Below are 16,602 nucleotides of genomic sequence, written 5' to 3'. Positions count from 1 at the left end.
AAGGACGGAGCGTTCTGATTGTGCTTTGATCTCCCTTTTTACGATATCTGCCCATTTTCTGGACAAAAAACATCCCCTCGGACGTTTTGTTAAAAAATCTCGGACTGAGTGAAAAACAAGCAATCTGGCCGTGAACGGGGTGGGGGTGGGGGGGTCTTTGAGACAAAGACCCAAACCCCCCAAAAAAAGTGTTGCCGCACAACCGGTCGTGAGAGGAGAATGTGACGTTAACAACCTGTCATGTGAAGGTTCGGACACATAAAGTTCCCCCTGAGGGCTAAACTCAGATGTGTGGTCCATGTGAGACTCCGTTCTCAGGAACTTTCAAGGTCAAACACCTCTCAATGTATTGCCCACCCCCCCCTCCCCCCAAACACACACACACTCACAAACACACACACACACACACACTGCTGACACAAAAGGAAATATGCGGCCCGAAGTGGCAACACACTATGAAGAAGGAGGCAAATATTGAATGTTTGTTCTCTCTTCCCTTTATTGTAGGTGGCAGACCCCTTTATTTTGGGGGCTGCCTAAACACACATTTACCACAAACAACCATGGGAGAGTGGGAACGCCGGCATTCCAGCCCGCTCTCTGCGGAGCACCATTAATTGCAAAAAAAAATAAAAATCAGTCTCCTGTCAAAATACAGAGGGAACAGCAGAAATGCCGAGAGGAGGACCGTTGCCGTTCCCCGCGGCGGCAGAGGGGATCTCGGGGGGCGTCCCAAACCTGCGAGGGCCACGCGGTTCTGAAACGCATCCATCTGTGGCGACAGGGTCGGCAAACAGCATAATACAGGTGAGTCATCATGAAACTGCCGCCTCCTTCAAAGTTTTCCCCTTTTAAGTCCCTCTTGATGGCAAATGGCTGTGTGGTGACAGCAGGGCCGCCCAGACGCACATCTGGGCCCCGGGAACAGGCCCCGGTGTGGAGGTCTTCCCTCACTGAGACTAGCTGGTGGTGTTGGGGCAGATCCGGCAGTGGGACCCCGTCGGTCATCGGATTGAGCGGGTCTGTGATGTGATCGGACCTGTTGTCAAAGATTTGAATGCTGTTTCCATCAAAAGTTGAAGGGATTCCAGTCATTTCCAGGAAGTCTCATTAACAGGAGCCCGGATCAGCTGCTGCACAGTTTATAACACATAATAGGCAGAACAGTGCCACAAAATACCCCCCCCTCCCCAAGAAAAAAGCATTTTTGCTGACTTTTGTTTACCTAAAGACTTTCCAGGAAGACAGGTTCCATTTGTCCCATTACCCTGTTTCAAAACAAAGTCAATACATCAATTTTCAAGACTGCAGGGCATCAAAGACCCTAAATCAAAGCTTCCTGATAACTTTACTGTCATTTGGGTTATTTGGGATATCATGTCTGAATTTCCTCCCACAGTTGAGAAAATTCAAATGACGAGACTCAGTTAGACCTCAGAGGACCCTCAGTATGAAGCTCTTCTTGGCAGTTCATGATAACGTCACGCTAAAGCTGCCCAAAGCGATCTAGCTAAACCTTAGGGCTGTGTTTTAAATAATAATGAAATATTATGACTACTACTACTACTAACAGTATTACTACCATCCAAGGCCCCCCGGGGAGTTGGCCCCCAGCACACGTTCTTTATTATGAGCAGCCCTGGGCAACGTCACATTTGAACTTTTGATTTTTTGATTATATTTTGTTGATCTTTTCAGGTTAAATCAAGATTCTCTCGCTTTCGTTACCTCACACGGTCGAGCTGAGTCTTTATTTGGCCTGAAAAGGTCCAATAATATCGATGTTTGATTGAGTAAAGGCAGGATGAGATCAGCTGCTGCTGTCCTGTTACTCTCTTATCTGTCGCTGCCTGAATGTGAATGAGGACTTTGACAGGCCCGTTTCCTGTATTCAATCACGTTAGTCTCACATTAGTCTCTCGCCATGTTAATCGCATTTAAAACGTTTTTATTTCCGCTGCTGACAAACACAAGCTTTGTCTTTACATCCCAGCTTCGGTTGCTTCTGGTAGTGACGGAAGGCAGAATGCAAAAAGCCTAAGTCTCTAAAAACGGGCTGAAGTTTGTTGCACAGCTCTCGGGGTGGATTCTGACGGAGAGCCGCCGGAGCTGGAATCGCTCCGTCCTGGTTTCGGGGCGCTTGCTCGCTCTCTGGAAGTGTGGAATTGTTTAAATTGTAGCCACTAGAGGGATACATATGCGCCTTTCCTACTCCGTAAACACCATCCTGCCGGTGTGTGTGTGTGTGTGCGCGCGCCGTGGAGGGAGCCGCCGTCAGTGAGAGTTGCCTACCTGTGCGACTTCCCACTTTGAGCAGCGCATACGCACGCACGCATACGCGCAAATGCACCCACGGCCCCCGAACATTTGAAACATGAGTTGCTCTTTAAAAAAAAAAGACTTGGAAAGAAACTGCCTCTAAAGCGGACGGCCAGCTCCGACTCCTCCAACTGTTATCTGCTCCAGGCAATCAATGAAGACCGCGATGCTGACTTCTGCAGCGCTCTGTCCCTCTTCCTCTCACTCGCCTCAGCAGATATTATAGTGCATTTCAACTTTTGTACAGACAAAACGCAAGTTTGGATTCCCTATTTTTTCCTCCTTTTTGCAATTTTTTTTTCTATTTTTATTTTTGTTTTTATTTTTGCACATAAATTCACCTCTGGGTTCCTGTAATAAACATGAGCGGCCGCTTTGTTGTCACTTTACTTTGGGATTGAATATGTGCCATTTTACGGGTAGGGTAAGGAAACAACAAAAAGGTGTGACAGGAGCTTTGCGGACAACTGTGGATTTCTGCGAGTAACTCCAATCGTCCAGAGGAGATGAGGGGGGCATCGGCCGGACCCCCCTCTTGATTGATCACTTATTAGTCATCCCTTTGGCTAAATGGGACCCACTGAAAAGGCACGGTGGAACATATACATGAATCAAATATTCCCGTGTCCCCTGAATGTCTCCAGAGTAGTTTTGCTTAAGAGAGGGGGTCGTGGCTTAGCATTATGAAGAGAGAAAACAGCATAGGTTTATTTTGCAGTTTCTGCGCTTTGACATTGTATCGCTGTTTTTATTTAATTTAATTTTTTTTTTCCCAGAGAGACTGAAGGAAAACTCGAAAGGATTCCACACAGGATTTGGACTTACATTTTCAGTTATTCAGTTGTTTCTTTTATATTTACCCCCCCATTTTTAAAAAAAATTTAAAAATATTTTTGCCGATTGTTCTTCTGAAAAAATGAAACTTTGGACATCTCCCTGGGTGTTTTGCCTGGTGATTCTGCTCTTGTGTTTTGGATCAGAGTGCGGGACTGTCCAGAGAAAGGGGAGATCCAAGAGGGAGTTGGTGCGCATCAGGGAGGCGAAAGCCACCATCCCTGGGGCTTGTGCCACACGCCTGCCCCGGGGCAAGCGATCTTTGCCCGGCTTGGAGCGACGCGTCCTTCCCCACCGTCGGCGTTCCGCGCAGGCGGTGGAAAACTCATCGGATCGGGGGAAATCTGTCTACTTCACCGGCAGGGGAGACCAGCTGCGTCTGAAACCCGGCGTGGAGATACCAAGAGGAAATTTCACTCTCGAGATGTGGATCAAACCGGAGGGAGGTCAACGATCACCCACCGTGATTGCAGGTAGGCACGGCTCAGTGCTACGCATCCCTGATCCAATTATCACCGAAACTCTCTCATTTGGCTATAAGGACAGTTGGAGTGGGGACATAACCAGTGGGTATGAGGATGTGTGGTGTTTTACCGAACCGCGGTGACTATCTAACAAAGCAACATGCAGTTTCTGCGAGTTGAAAATGAGTTCATCTACCAGACTAGACAATGATGTAATGCTCTTAAAAGTATAGCGGATATTTTTGGTAGTGCAAGATTTTGGGGAGGGGGCGGTGGGGGCTGTTGAAGGTTTGATCATATTGAAGTAAATCACGTTGTGGAGAGGAGGGTAAAACAACGCGATGGCGTTTGAATTGTAAATACTTTGATTTGGCTTAAAATTGTGACTTGCGCATGTTGTCTGTTTTGAAGATATACATTTATTTTATTTGGTAGCAAGTGTTGTTTAAAGGCACATCTAAGATGGGCTACTGCATCATTAGACCCGCAGCTGATGTCACCGCGCGTAAAATGAATTTTCGCTTATGCGCCCCGGCTATTTTAAAACTATGATGTAATGTCCAAAAGTTTGGGAGCGAGCACGTCACGTCAGGCACAGTGCGCGACAGATCTGGTGTGGAGGCGCTCCGAGTGCGCCGCTCCAGCCGCAAAGATGGTGCGTTCCCTGAGAAAAAAAAAGTCGACACGCTTGGATTAGGCTACCTGACTTACGAGGCGAGAGACGAAGGGTTTCCCCTTCAGAACGAAAAATCTGCTGCGTCGCTGTGCTTTTTTTTTTTTGGCGCGGTGTTTTTTTTTTCTTCTCCAAAACGCATCAAACTACGTCGTATTCGGTGATTGTTTCTTCAACTAAACGCGCAGTCAGATCGTGGCGAGGCGCGATTCCACCCCGTTAGACCTGTGACAGCTCGGCACTTGGCTGTCTGTGCGCAGCCTCCTGTTTTTCGCCTCTGCAGCCGCGCGTAAAGGAGCGGGAGGGCTGTTCCGCTTCGCCCGTTTCGACCAGTACCGATTTCACAGTGGGACTCGTTGCTTTCTCTTGTCGACAGGGAGCGGTGCGCACACTGCTCACCGTCTTCTCCAGCTCTTGCGCAGATGGCTGCGTTTGAACTGAACTGAACTCCTCCTGTGTGCCAGTCTGCACAGTTGGGGATTTTAGGAAACCATATGAGTAAATTTACACCCTCTTTTATTCTCTATCTGTTTATTGGCTCCCTCCAAACTCCCCTCTGTCTCCCCCCTTTACACACACATACAGACACACACTTATGAACCTGTGTTTACTGGGGGGTGCACTTTGTTGGAAGGGGACTTGCGCTACAATAAGTGTGTGTGTGTGTGTGTGTGTGTGTTGGGGGGGGGGGGGGGAGAGGGTTAAAGGGGACCCCGGAGACTGCGGGACTTTGATGGGATGACAGAAACAGGCGCACTGTATAACACAAATGGCCCCTGCTGGATTCCGACCACCACAGATTGTAGATTGACCCCCATCACCCTGCCAGCAAGGGCACAAATATAAAATGACCAAACAAATTCAATAAAGCCTAATCTTTTAAATCCAATTCAGACCTCAAAAATCCCAGAGCTTCAAAAAAAAGCTCCATCCCCCTGTTTTGATCCAGCAGTGTTGTTTGCTGCAGATGTTTTTTTCTGATGTTTTGACCACTGCTCTCTGTCTCTCCCTCTCTTTCTTACTCATTTGTTCCCTGTGTTCTTCTTTGTACGTTTTCTTTTTCTTTTTTTTTTTAAAACCCACCCCTTTATTTTATTTTCCAGTGTGAGTATTGGGGACTCATCAATTAGGAATCAATTAGGAAATAAATACCTGCCCCCAAACAGATTATGATACACCTGTACAAATGTTATAAACTTAAACTTAAAATATCTTAATTAATAAGATTTTGCAGCTCATAAAGCCTGTAATCTACTACAAATGGAGACGCCTCATGCGTAATTAACTTTAACCACAAGCGTTCGTGCTGTCACTTCCCAAATGCAACAGTTCCATGTGTTCGGAATTGATCCCAGGTTTTAGTGTTTTGGAACGCCTCAGCTCTTGTAGACACGCCCATCTGTGGCCGCAAACAGCCGCAGTGTCAGAACATCCAGTTCTGGCTCCAAACATGATGCAAACTTTGTTGTGCCTTATTCACTCTCGCATCCGGGTTGTGTTGTCCCACATCCCACGGACAAGGAAAACAAGCGGCAAGCAGAACGCAGGCTCTCTTCCATGACCGGGTGAGAAACGGCGGTTTGCAGACGCTGGCAGAAAAGCGGCGTTTTGTGACTGTTGTCACGATGGGATTCTGATATCAGCCCTGAGATTGAGACCAATTTCCCTGAGATATCCTGGAACTCGTGACCTTTCCTGGTACGGGACTGCTGTCTGGGTTCCTCGGGTCATCGGATTCTGATCCGGAGAAGAGTCTGTGAACAAATCTCTGCTTTAGATCATTTATAATCCGGCCTTCATTTGGATCGATTCACAGACGCTTGACGCCCAACTCAAAAGCTAAGTCTTTTGGCGTGGTGCGTTGACATTAACACAATGAATATCAGTGTTGGGCTCGTAAGGTTTGTTTTTAAAATACCTGTGGAAATTTCCATTGTCTCCTTGGGGACGTGGCCGCGGAGGTCACCTCACTATGACTATGTCAAGTGCTTCACTTTGACCTTTCTGAGCCAGAACAGCTCAAAAGTAAACTGAGCCCTCATTGTTCCCTTCCTCCCTGCTTTTTATCAAGGGCTTGTGACATTTTTCTTTGTGTGTTTATGTGCTTTTCCTAACCTTTTCTTTTCCCCATGTGTGTACGCGAGTGTGTTTTTTCCTTGGAAGATGACAAATGGCAAATGTGAGAACGGTTCACTTTGAACCTGAGGGTGCCACGCTCTTCACACATGTGTGCAGCGGTCTTTCAGAGAGTATGTGTATTTGTTCGTCAGCATGAATGCTCTTCTGCACGTCTGTGTAGGTGTATCGGTGTGAACCGGCAGAGGTACAGCTGGGGGTCTGGAAAAGCGTTGTGCGTTAGATTAATTGAGCATGGCAGAATTATGACAGCTGTTTACACGAGGAGTCCTATTAGCATTTTAGCACACCTTTTAGCCTTGAGTGCTCTAGCTGACAGATGGAAGCCTTTTTCCTTCCAGTGTAGTGGAAAGTCCGCAGACGTCATCCGCCAAAGTCCTGACCTTGACGCTGAACCCGGCCCTCGCTCTTTGAACATCAGTCTACTGAAATGCCAAGTTAATGACTGCATGCAGAAGTGTGCATCTAATTAGAAACGGGTCAAAGTTAGCAAGATGTCCGCGCAATCACCATTAGCCGGCCACTTAACTGCTGACTCAGGTACCTAATCGATGGGAATAAAAAGCGTCTGAGTGGATGCGATGTATGTTGATGCAACGATATGACGTTAGCAATGCTAAGCAGCTCATAAATCCAAGGCAATAACAAACATGAAGGTTGTTTAGGGCTACACGATCCCTGCAGCTCACTCTTTTTGGTGGATTTAACAATTCACAGAACAGCGCTATTAAGCTCTTTGCGTTGACTTATCCAATTATCTAAACACACAAGCTTTCATTGGCCAGGTGAACCTTGTGTGACACGTCAAGGTACTTTGGAATCTTTGCACATTTTGACTGGCCGACGTGGGTACACGCACGCACTAGCATACACAAACACACAAAGACGGGAACTTGTGCGGCTACACACATGTACCTCAACAAGCGCTAAACAAACAAACAGTTACCATTCAGAGATCTCCTTAGAAGCAAAAACACATTACCATGCTGACATACACGCTCCAAGTTAAACAGGAAAAAGGTCTACAAAAACAAGACTTTTGCTGAAAACTAACCTTTTCTGGCTACCCCTCCGGCAAGGGACATTTACACCAGCAGAGCTTAAATGTGCTCACTGTTCACGAAACAGTTTATGCAGAGAGATTTCCATGGGGTCTCCCTTTGCTAAATATGCACTTCAACCCAGTTCCAAGGATGACACTCGCTTTCATTTCAGCTGCCTTTTACTCTTGTATCGTTTTCAGTGATCAACATTTCCACCTGGAGTTAAAAGAAGCACGCAATAACTGACCTTTTTCTTCTCCTCCAGGATTATACGACAAATGTTTCTATGCCTCCAGCGACCGGGGCTGGCTGCTGGGCATCGAGGCCGTCAGCGAGCACGGGAATCGTGACCCTCGTTTCTTCTTCTCCCTTAAAACTGACCGCGCACACAAAGTGACCTCCATCCACTCCAACGCCCGTTACGTGCCCAACCAATGGGCACACGTGGCAGTCACTTACGACGGTGTGTACATGAAGCTTTTCGTCAATGGGGCCCAAGTAGGTGTCAGTCGGGAGCAGTCAGGCGATGTCTTCAGCCACCTAACCAAAAAGTGCAAAGTTCTCATGATTGGGGGCAACGCACTCAACCACAATTACAGGGGGGCGGTTGAAAGGGTGGGTCTGTGGAGGCAGGCCCGGGGGCAGAGGCAGATTATCAGGGATATGCAGGGCCACGAGGACCCCCAAGATCTACCTCAGCTGGTGATACGCGAAACATTTGAGCACCCAGGAAGGAAGTGGCTGACTGTAAAAGATGGTAGCTTTCCTCAGCCAGAGCAGGGAGGAGGATGGCGGGTAGGATTTCAGGGGCTTGGTGGCGGGATTGGGAATTCAGAGGGATTACTGGACACAATGCTAGAACCTCCACCATGTGGCCAAACCATTTGCGACAACATTGAGGTTATCAAAAACTACAACAACCTCTGGAACTTCCGTCGACCCAAGAAAGTGCGGTATCGCGTCATCAATATCTGGGACGACACCCGGACAAGGCCGACCGTGACAGACCACCAGATCAGCCTGCAGCACCAGCAGTTGAACGATGCCTTTAGCCCCTACAACATCACCTGGGAGCTTAGCATTTACAATGTCACCAATTCCTCCCTGCGAAACCGCTTGATTCTCGCAAACTGTGATATCAGCAAAGTGGGCGATGACGTGTGCGACCCAGAATGCAACCATCCACTGACGGGGTATGATGCAGGCGACTGCATGTCAGGCCATCGCAACCGCTGCCCCGAGAGCAAGCAGGGGAATGGTGTGTGTGACCCCGAATGTAACTGTGAAAACTTCTCCTACGATCTTGGCGACTGCTGTAACCCCAACATAACAGATGTGACCAAGACGTGCTTCAACCGCTCCTCGCCATACAAGTAAGCTTGTTTTCTTCACTTTGTGCCTTTTATCATGTTTTCAACATAAGTAATCCCTTAAGTAGCTGTTTATTAAACACGGGACGTTACCCAAAGCTTTAAATAACCACAACATTCCTTGTTAAACATGATACAGTTTTTAGTTGACATGATTGATTTATCCTTGGTAAACCCACTCTACGCTGTGCTTTGAGTAAATCCCACACTACATTTTCCACGCATGTGTCCCGGGGGAATGATTTTGATGCCTGGTCCTACTGTTTTCTGACCGTTTGGGGCCCAAAATGGTGAAATATAACCTCCAGGCAGTGTGGTTGGGAAATCCACCGGGAGCAACTATTCCAATCTAGTCTTGGCCTGGTTCAATCAGTCTTCCACACTTTAGTCAGAGCAAAACAGATGCAACCGGAGGGCTCTCTGGTAGCCATGGCAGAGGCCTGAATGCTCGTTTTTGTGGTAATTGTTTAACACCTATTCTTTCCCTCCGTGTCATCTATCCTCAGCGGTCCCAAGAAAGTTAGCTTAGACAACAGGATGAAGAAGTTGGTTTAGAAAAACTTATATTCTGCACAGAGTGTAAGGGTTAATAACTCTTTGGCTTTAGCTTAAGCAATGGAAAATAATCCAAAGACATAATGGTCCATCCAGGAAGCTGCTGAAAAGACATGTTTCCTGGAGAGGCAGGTATGGGTTCCAAACGTGGGTGCCTGAATGCATTTCCCAGGAAAAACCCTGAAGAAAGTTCACGTCACTTGCATATGAATAAGAGATTTACAGAATCCTCCAGGTTTACTTTACATCAAGTGTGACACTGTGTGCTTCATGCTCACAGGAGGATTGGGGGGGGGGTATTCTTCTTTTTTGTGGTGATCTCACTGTGAACAAGCCACAGTGAGTTAAAGCTGGTAGGAGAAATAAATCTTCTGAGGTCACCATAAAAATATAGAAAAGAAAAACTTGACCTCCACCCCCAGACCTCCAATAGCAGAAATGATTGTTTCTTGGCACATGGAAACTCAGCACAGTAGACTCAAATATTTCTGTCGACGATCCAAGAGGTTTTGATTCTTGCAGTTGGAAACAGAGCGAAATGTCTGAAATTCATCAGTTTTTCAGCATGTTTTTAGAAGTGTAAAGACAGTCAATAAGATTTCCCCTGATGTGCAGATCGCTTTAGCGTGTTTCATGACTGTCCTGTGCTCAAATTACTGTAATTGTGCAGAAGCATTATTAGAAATTGATAATCACACTGTTACTGGAGCGGTTTAAATGTTTTGCTACTTCCACTTTTCCAGTAAATCAGTAATTATGAGTGAGGTTTTGCTCCGTCATTGTAAAGCAATCTCTAATTTATCTCAACAATATAAATAACAGCTGGAGGTGGGGTTTAAAGCACAGGTTCTACCTGAGTATGTGATTTAGTCCACTACTTCATTTCATACTTGAGTAAAGTGGCATAAATCAGCGTGACAGTTAAGATGAACACCACATCACTTCCTGCAGAGTCATCATTAAAGCTAGCCAAGCGGGCTGCATTCCACTGAGACAGCAGCCAGTTTGAAACTCTTGCAATGTTCCGATCTCCCTGTAGGTGGTCCGAGAACTGGTTTATGAATGGCGGGTTCCCATTAAGAGAGAGGAAAAGAGATACAGACAAGCAATTTCACAGTCATTAGAGTTTTACATTTGATCACCTCAAGCGTTAGCTTATTTAGCTTTGATTATGGTTTGTGTGGACAGCTGCAGTTTGACATTCCTTCTTAATTATGGAATTTGAGTTGGACGAGGCGCTGAGGAACAATGGCTGTTCTGTAGCTTGTTTGAGTTTTGTTCTGTAGCAGCGCTATGTAGTCCTGAAACACGTTTTTCCTTCCATTGCTAGGTGTCTCTCCAATTTGGGAAGTTTTCACGGCTCTTTGTTGCAGATCTTTTTGTTTTAGGCCACTTGATGCAGCCTGTCAGTATTTGTGTAAAATCTGGTGTTAGAGACAGTTAAGTGAGAATTCTACACTAAAATGACAGCGGATGAGTTACGAGGTTGATGCCTGCGTATGTATTTTTAGCAGCCAGGGAGTGATGGATCCGTTGTCTTGAGCATGTGAAAAGAAGATGAAAATAGCCAAGCTCCTTTTTTAAATAAACACCTCGAGGAAAGCAAGATGGATGTGCATAAAAGATACTGAGGGCCATTTCAGCCTCACAATGTTGTGGGGAAAGTTTTGGCTTTAACCGAAGCTCACTCCCAGTGACGGGTTTATGGATGGGCCGCTCTTTTCTCTTTCCTAAGTTGTTGTGCTCTTTCCTAGACCAGAGCAGGGGGGGAATCCCCAAGGCCCTTGACTTGGGTGTTTTACAGTTGGTCGTCTAAACTTAAAGCCCCCATCCCATAAAACATAATGGAGTGTTTGGGTGTAAATACCAGGACTTTGCACTTCCTCTTTAAAGGCAAAGTACACAAATTAAAGCACCTGTTGTCAAGGTTTCACCTGCACTTTAGCGGGGGCTGATGATGTCCTGCTGAAGTGGGGACGGGGGTCCATTAGGTTGATCAACGCCTTACCTTACCTTATCTTACCTGACCTGCCTTTACCTTAGAAGTCAACCCTTCTCTCCAATGTATTCCCAGATTGTGTTTTCTTTTGTTTTCCCTTTCAATCTTTGCCTCCAGCAGGCAGCAGCCACCGCAGCATCTCTGGAATCTAAGGTTTTTGAAATGTTTCCAGTCCATGTGTCCTTTTTGGAAGAGGTAAAAAAAATATTCAGAGTCCAGTGGAAGGTTAAAGAGGAGAGCCCAGACACTGCAATAAAGGCAGGAATGAATGAGCGTTTTAGAGGCTGCGGCGTTGACCGGCTTGATGACAGAAGAGCTAAGGGCTCCCTCCAGTTTAAAAGGGTTCTTGGCCATGAGACCTTCATTACCATGCCAACTCACCCCAGCCTGTGCTTCCCCAGACATGGGGTACAAGGCAGATTTATAGGCTTATATGACTCGTATAATGTTGTAAATGGATCGAGTCATAATCCTGCTTTTAATGTATCAGATATAAAAGCATTAACATGGACCTTTGAGCAACGTTGTGCATGCACCTCTGGATCTCCCATCAAAGGAAAACCTCACAGTGGTGTTTTGATTTAGAGAGTCTTCCATTTCTGGCACTTGCGATGCCTTTATTTCTCTGTCACACACATTTTGCAAGTCCTAAAAAGTAATTTTTTTCCCCCAGAACAAGTCCAAAAAGCGGTGCTGTTAAACGCATGGAAAATCCATATCTTTCCCAAGTGGCTCATCTCTGCTGAAAAATCGAGGCAAGAGAGGGTTGACGGGGTGAATGGAAGGAAGTAGAAAGAGAGAGAGAGGTGAATGAAGAACTACTGTCTGAGAGAGTTTAGAATGGAAAGGACCGCTACAGCTGATGTCAGAGGGCAGAAAAGTGGCCTGCGTGCGTCCATTTATGCGACTGATCTCAGCCGGGTCTGTGACCTTGCAGGTTCAGCCACCACATCATCGAGCCCTTCTGATCGTGCACTTCCATGTCCAAACAGTGTGCAAATATTTTCTGAGGAAATAATGAAATTCCAGAAATGATGAGGAAGAGATACCTTATATCATCTCTCCTCCCTCCCTCCGTCTCTTCTTAGCCCTGGCCCCCGTGAGTGCCCCAGTTGTTCTTATGTTGGCTTGAGGAAAGCTCCTGCAACACCGAAGCCTTTATTCAAACCGTCTGTTTCAAGGGAGTGCCGCATCTTCACTGAGCGGCTCCTTATCCAACTTTGGATTTGAAGCCAGGACGTTCGCCTGGAAAAACCTCACACGGATGGTTTGAAACGTTTTCCTGCATTTGTGGTAGCTTTTGCGGGCTGGTCGGCGTTAGGGTATCGCCTCAGTAGTTCACGTAACTTTATTACCACCTGCAACCAAATTTCCAACTGTGATACTGTCCTTGCCTGCTCCTGATTCCATTTCTACGGCTTCAAACGTGTTTTTCAAACACAGGGTAGCCGTAAGGGCAGCGGTGTGAAGGTTATTCGCTCCGCTGAGAGATTACTGTATGTTATTTTATCAGTTATGCTCAACACACCCCCAGAAAGAGGGCCAGAGAAATCACTTAGCGAGTGTTTTTCCTGGGAGGTAACTCCCTGCTGCATGGAGCTAGGTGCTTTAAAGCCATGTTGTTTTATCCTGAGTGAAAAATATCAGGCTGGCAATTGGGTTACACAAACTAGGTCAAAACGGCCAAAGAGGATCTAAACAGCCGCAGTCGAGCCGATGTCGTGTTTTTAGTCTGAAAAAATATAGAAGTCAACGGCATTTAGAGATGACTGAACTTGTTGATGCTGTTTTAGGGCTGTGATTCATGGAAGAAAAAACCCTCCATCCATCCATCCATCCATCCATCCATCCATCCATCCATCCATCCATCCATCCATCCATCCATCCATCCATCCATCCATCCATCCATCCATCCATTTATATTAGACAATAGATTTAAAGTGTAAAGTTCAGGGATTAACCAAGTAAGACACAAATAGTTGGTCAAAAATCTGAATCTGCCTGGTGACAAAAATCCAAGTTTTTACTGGATTCAATGTAATTTTGACAAACGAATCATTCGGTGCCATGGATGTAATGGTTAATTTGCCATATTTAAGGCCAACAAGAAGAAATAGTATGATGAAAATTAGCTCAGCTTTTGTGATGACAGATGTGTGAAGCTGAGGTAAATCTCACCCTCCTTGTGTGGCAACTTTGTCTTCTTTTAATGGGAGTTAGTGTAGTTTAAACTGGCCATTTTGCAGGGAGTTTTAAACTGAAGCTAAACTTGCATTTAGGGATCTAAGCAATGCATGGAATCACTTAATTGATTGAACGGTGTTTTCCGGGGACAGACCTACAATAGTTAAATTCAAATCAAACCCATTTCGGAGCTTTCTGGAATTTATAAATCACCGAAAATGCTAAATTTACGACCAAGTAAATCAATATTGATTTATTGTTCCCTCTTTTTATCATAGAGCCTATTTAGATGTGAAAGAGCTGAAAGAGATCCTGCAGCTGGACGGCTCCACTCACCTTAACGTCTTCTTTGCCAACTCCTCTGATGAAGATCTGGCAGGGGTTGCCACTTGGCCTTGGGACAAAGAGGCCCTCACGCATTTGGGTAGAAGACAAAAACACGCGCACATGCATGCACATACCCGTGCACAGACACTTATGTGCACGCGCCTCTGATGTGGTAGCCAAGGCTGTGTGGAAGGTCGAATGGCCTCTTCAATGTGCCATTTTCTCTATATTAACACATCATGTGTATTTCTTTATGGTCTCCAGGTGGAATTGTGCTGAATCCCTCCTTTTATGGCACGTTTGGTCACACTGACACCATGGTCCACGAGATCGGTCACAGTCTCGGTCTTTACCATGTGTTTCGAGGCATATCGGAGGTCGAATCGTGCAACGACGCGTGTCTGGAGACTGAACCCTCGATGGAAACCGGAGATCTGTGTGCAGACACTAACCCTACTCCAAAGTACAAAGGCTGCCACGATCCTGATCCAGGCAATGAAACTTGTGGGTGCCGGGACTTTACGCACACACCTTTCAACAACTACATGAGTTACGCAGGTGAGCCATAAATGGAAAGTTCACGCCTTTTCTTGAATATCCAGAATCACATTTAACGAGATGTGTTACTTTCAGATGACTCCTGCACGGATTCCTTCACCCTGAACCAGGTGGCGAGGATGCACTGTTACCTGGACCTCATCTACCAGACCTGGCAACCTGCGTCCAAACCTCCTCCGGTACCGATGCCACCACAAGTGGTGGAGCAGCATCATAATTCCATCAGCCTGGAATGGTTTCATCCCATCTCGGGACACTTTTACAACAGGTGAAACGAGCTGCATCTGTTTGAGGGAACGGACCAAGAGAAACCGTCGGCAACTGGCGGCACCTTGAAATGTTGCGCAACCCACCTGACACACATTTGGCCTGTATCTAAGTTGTTTGCTCTGCCTGTCTGTTGGTTTCCTAGAGAAGTGGGATCAGTGTGTGATAAATGCACTGAGGGGAGGGTTCTGCTCCAGTATGCCACCAATTCCTCCTCCCCCCGGCCCTGCGCCCCTTCTGGACACTGGTCCCCTCGAGAGGCTGAAGGTATGATAGTAGACATACTTGCAAATGTTACTTTAATACTGAATTCCAGCCCCCCCCCCACTGTCTAAACGTATCCAATATTTCCACACTGTTGTAAAATTCAGAAATCAAAATTTATTGAAAAACAGAAGTAATCTTTTCCCAAACTTCACAACATGTTTTTATCAAACCCAATCTGCTGTTTCGCCTTTTAAAAACATCATTTTTCTCTATTCTCGCGCCAAACAAGCTGGGGTATTAAAAAGGCTGCCTCAAACCATTTTAGCAACGCCATAAATTAAGATTAAAACACCACAATAACAAAAAGAAAATCGAAAACCTTTGTCGCGTGGCAGGTCAGTATGAAAAAAAATGCTCCACAGCCTAGAGCCTAAAGGGCTTCTCTTTATTTATTTTTTTATCTTTGTTATGCCAAAGCAAAAAAAAAAAAAAAAGCAAACCAAATTTTTTCAGGCATGCAGTCAATATAGCTGTGAGTAAAATCTGGCTTTATTTGGTCTAAGGACTTCCAGATTTTCCTGTGAGAGCCAAAATAACAAAAAAAGTCTGCAGCCTTGATAAAGTCCACCGCCCGCTCTCTGATGGCTGCCTCATGAATGAACCAGACGGAGAGCAGCATGTGTGCTCACATGTTGCAACAACTTTACTTCTGTAAAGAAAATACCTGAAAAATCTGCAATACACTTGACAACGGTGACAGAAGCGACACGGAACGGCTCCAGGTAAGGATGCATACTGCCCCCGCTGGTCTGGAGGCCTGTCCTGCAGACATGCTCGGTTAGCCTTACTGCTCAGGTGCTGATGTCAGGTCAGTTTCTCAGAAACCAGCTTCGGTTTAAAGTGTTAACACTCAATCAACCATCACTTTCAAAACCACTTGTCAGTTTTCAGCAGCAACACCCCAAATTCCCTTCTGCTCAAAATGATCCTATTTTTTACGGTGCATCTTTATCATCCAACACCGATAATAAAGTGGTCCTAAAAAAGAAAACTTTCGATAAGGCCTTTTTTAAAATGTTTTTATGCCTCATACTTTTAGATAAGTTCAGATAACAGGTTTTAAAGTGCCAATAGTTGAATTTCTCAGTGAGTGCTCCAACATGTAAATATCTGTGGCTGACTCAACCTACAAACATGCACATGACTCATTAGATCAACACTCGGGCTGGGGGACAACCCCAAACCATCAAGATGTGCTCGTGAGTTTATGTTCCCTGCAGGCAGCATCGCATTTATGAATTTTAGGCTTTGTTTGGAAATCTGTCGATTTCCGGACTTTAAAACTGTCCTTTAAATTCTGCAGAGAGTCTAATTCCAGACATGATGAGGTCACTTTTTAGTTTTTCAGCACCAGACTGCAACCCACTAGCAAATAACAAAATTTACAGTTTAAAAATAAATATCCTCTTCAGTGGACTAAACAACTCAGCAAAGGATTTAAAGCTTTACCTTTTAGATTTTTGATTTTCGTAGCTTTCAGTATTTTTTGTTGACATGCAAGACTTTTGTTGAAACATTTTTTTCTAAATTTCTATTTTATTTTATAACTATTATTCTGTCACTTTAAGCCACAGTTTTATAGTTCTTACTAGCTTGCAAGCTATTC

General features: G+C 45.5%; 1 protein-coding gene and 1 long non-coding RNA gene across 3 annotated transcripts in view; one reads left to right on the top strand and one right to left on the bottom strand.

The window, feature by feature from the left end:
- Window positions 1-487: 487 nt before the first annotated feature.
- LOC130517757 (uncharacterized) lies at window positions 488-2,445 on the bottom strand. The gene is made up of 3 exons (XR_008947794.1): window positions 2,293-2,445; window positions 1,226-1,268; window positions 488-1,133 (listed from the first exon to the last, which is right to left on the bottom strand). It is a non-coding gene; the product is annotated as an uncharacterized LOC130517757 (long non-coding RNA).
- pappaa (pregnancy-associated plasma protein A, pappalysin 1a) overlaps window positions 2,407-16,602 on the top strand; it is a 60,404-nt gene continuing 46,208 nt past the window's right edge. For both annotated transcript variants that reach the window (XM_057019843.1, XM_057019842.1), the window contains exons 1-6: window positions 2,407-3,626; window positions 7,735-8,842; window positions 13,856-14,001; window positions 14,169-14,462; window positions 14,538-14,730; window positions 14,875-14,996. In XM_057019843.1, the coding sequence (XP_056875823.1) occupies window positions 3,236-3,626; window positions 7,735-8,842; window positions 13,856-14,001; window positions 14,169-14,462; window positions 14,538-14,730; window positions 14,875-14,996 (2,254 nt within the window). In that variant the 5' untranslated portion in view covers window positions 2,407-3,235. The remainder of the gene's footprint in view (window positions 3,627-7,734; window positions 8,843-13,855; window positions 14,002-14,168; window positions 14,463-14,537; window positions 14,731-14,874; window positions 14,997-16,602) is intronic.

The sequence above is a fragment of the Takifugu flavidus genome, chromosome 20 (genome assembly GCF_003711565.1).
Source record: "Takifugu flavidus isolate HTHZ2018 chromosome 20, ASM371156v2, whole genome shotgun sequence".
NCBI classification, from domain to species: domain Eukaryota; kingdom Metazoa; phylum Chordata; class Actinopteri; order Tetraodontiformes; family Tetraodontidae; genus Takifugu; species Takifugu flavidus.
The sequence above is the reverse complement of the archived record's forward strand: the minus strand, read 5'-3'. Positions and strand labels throughout refer to the sequence as shown.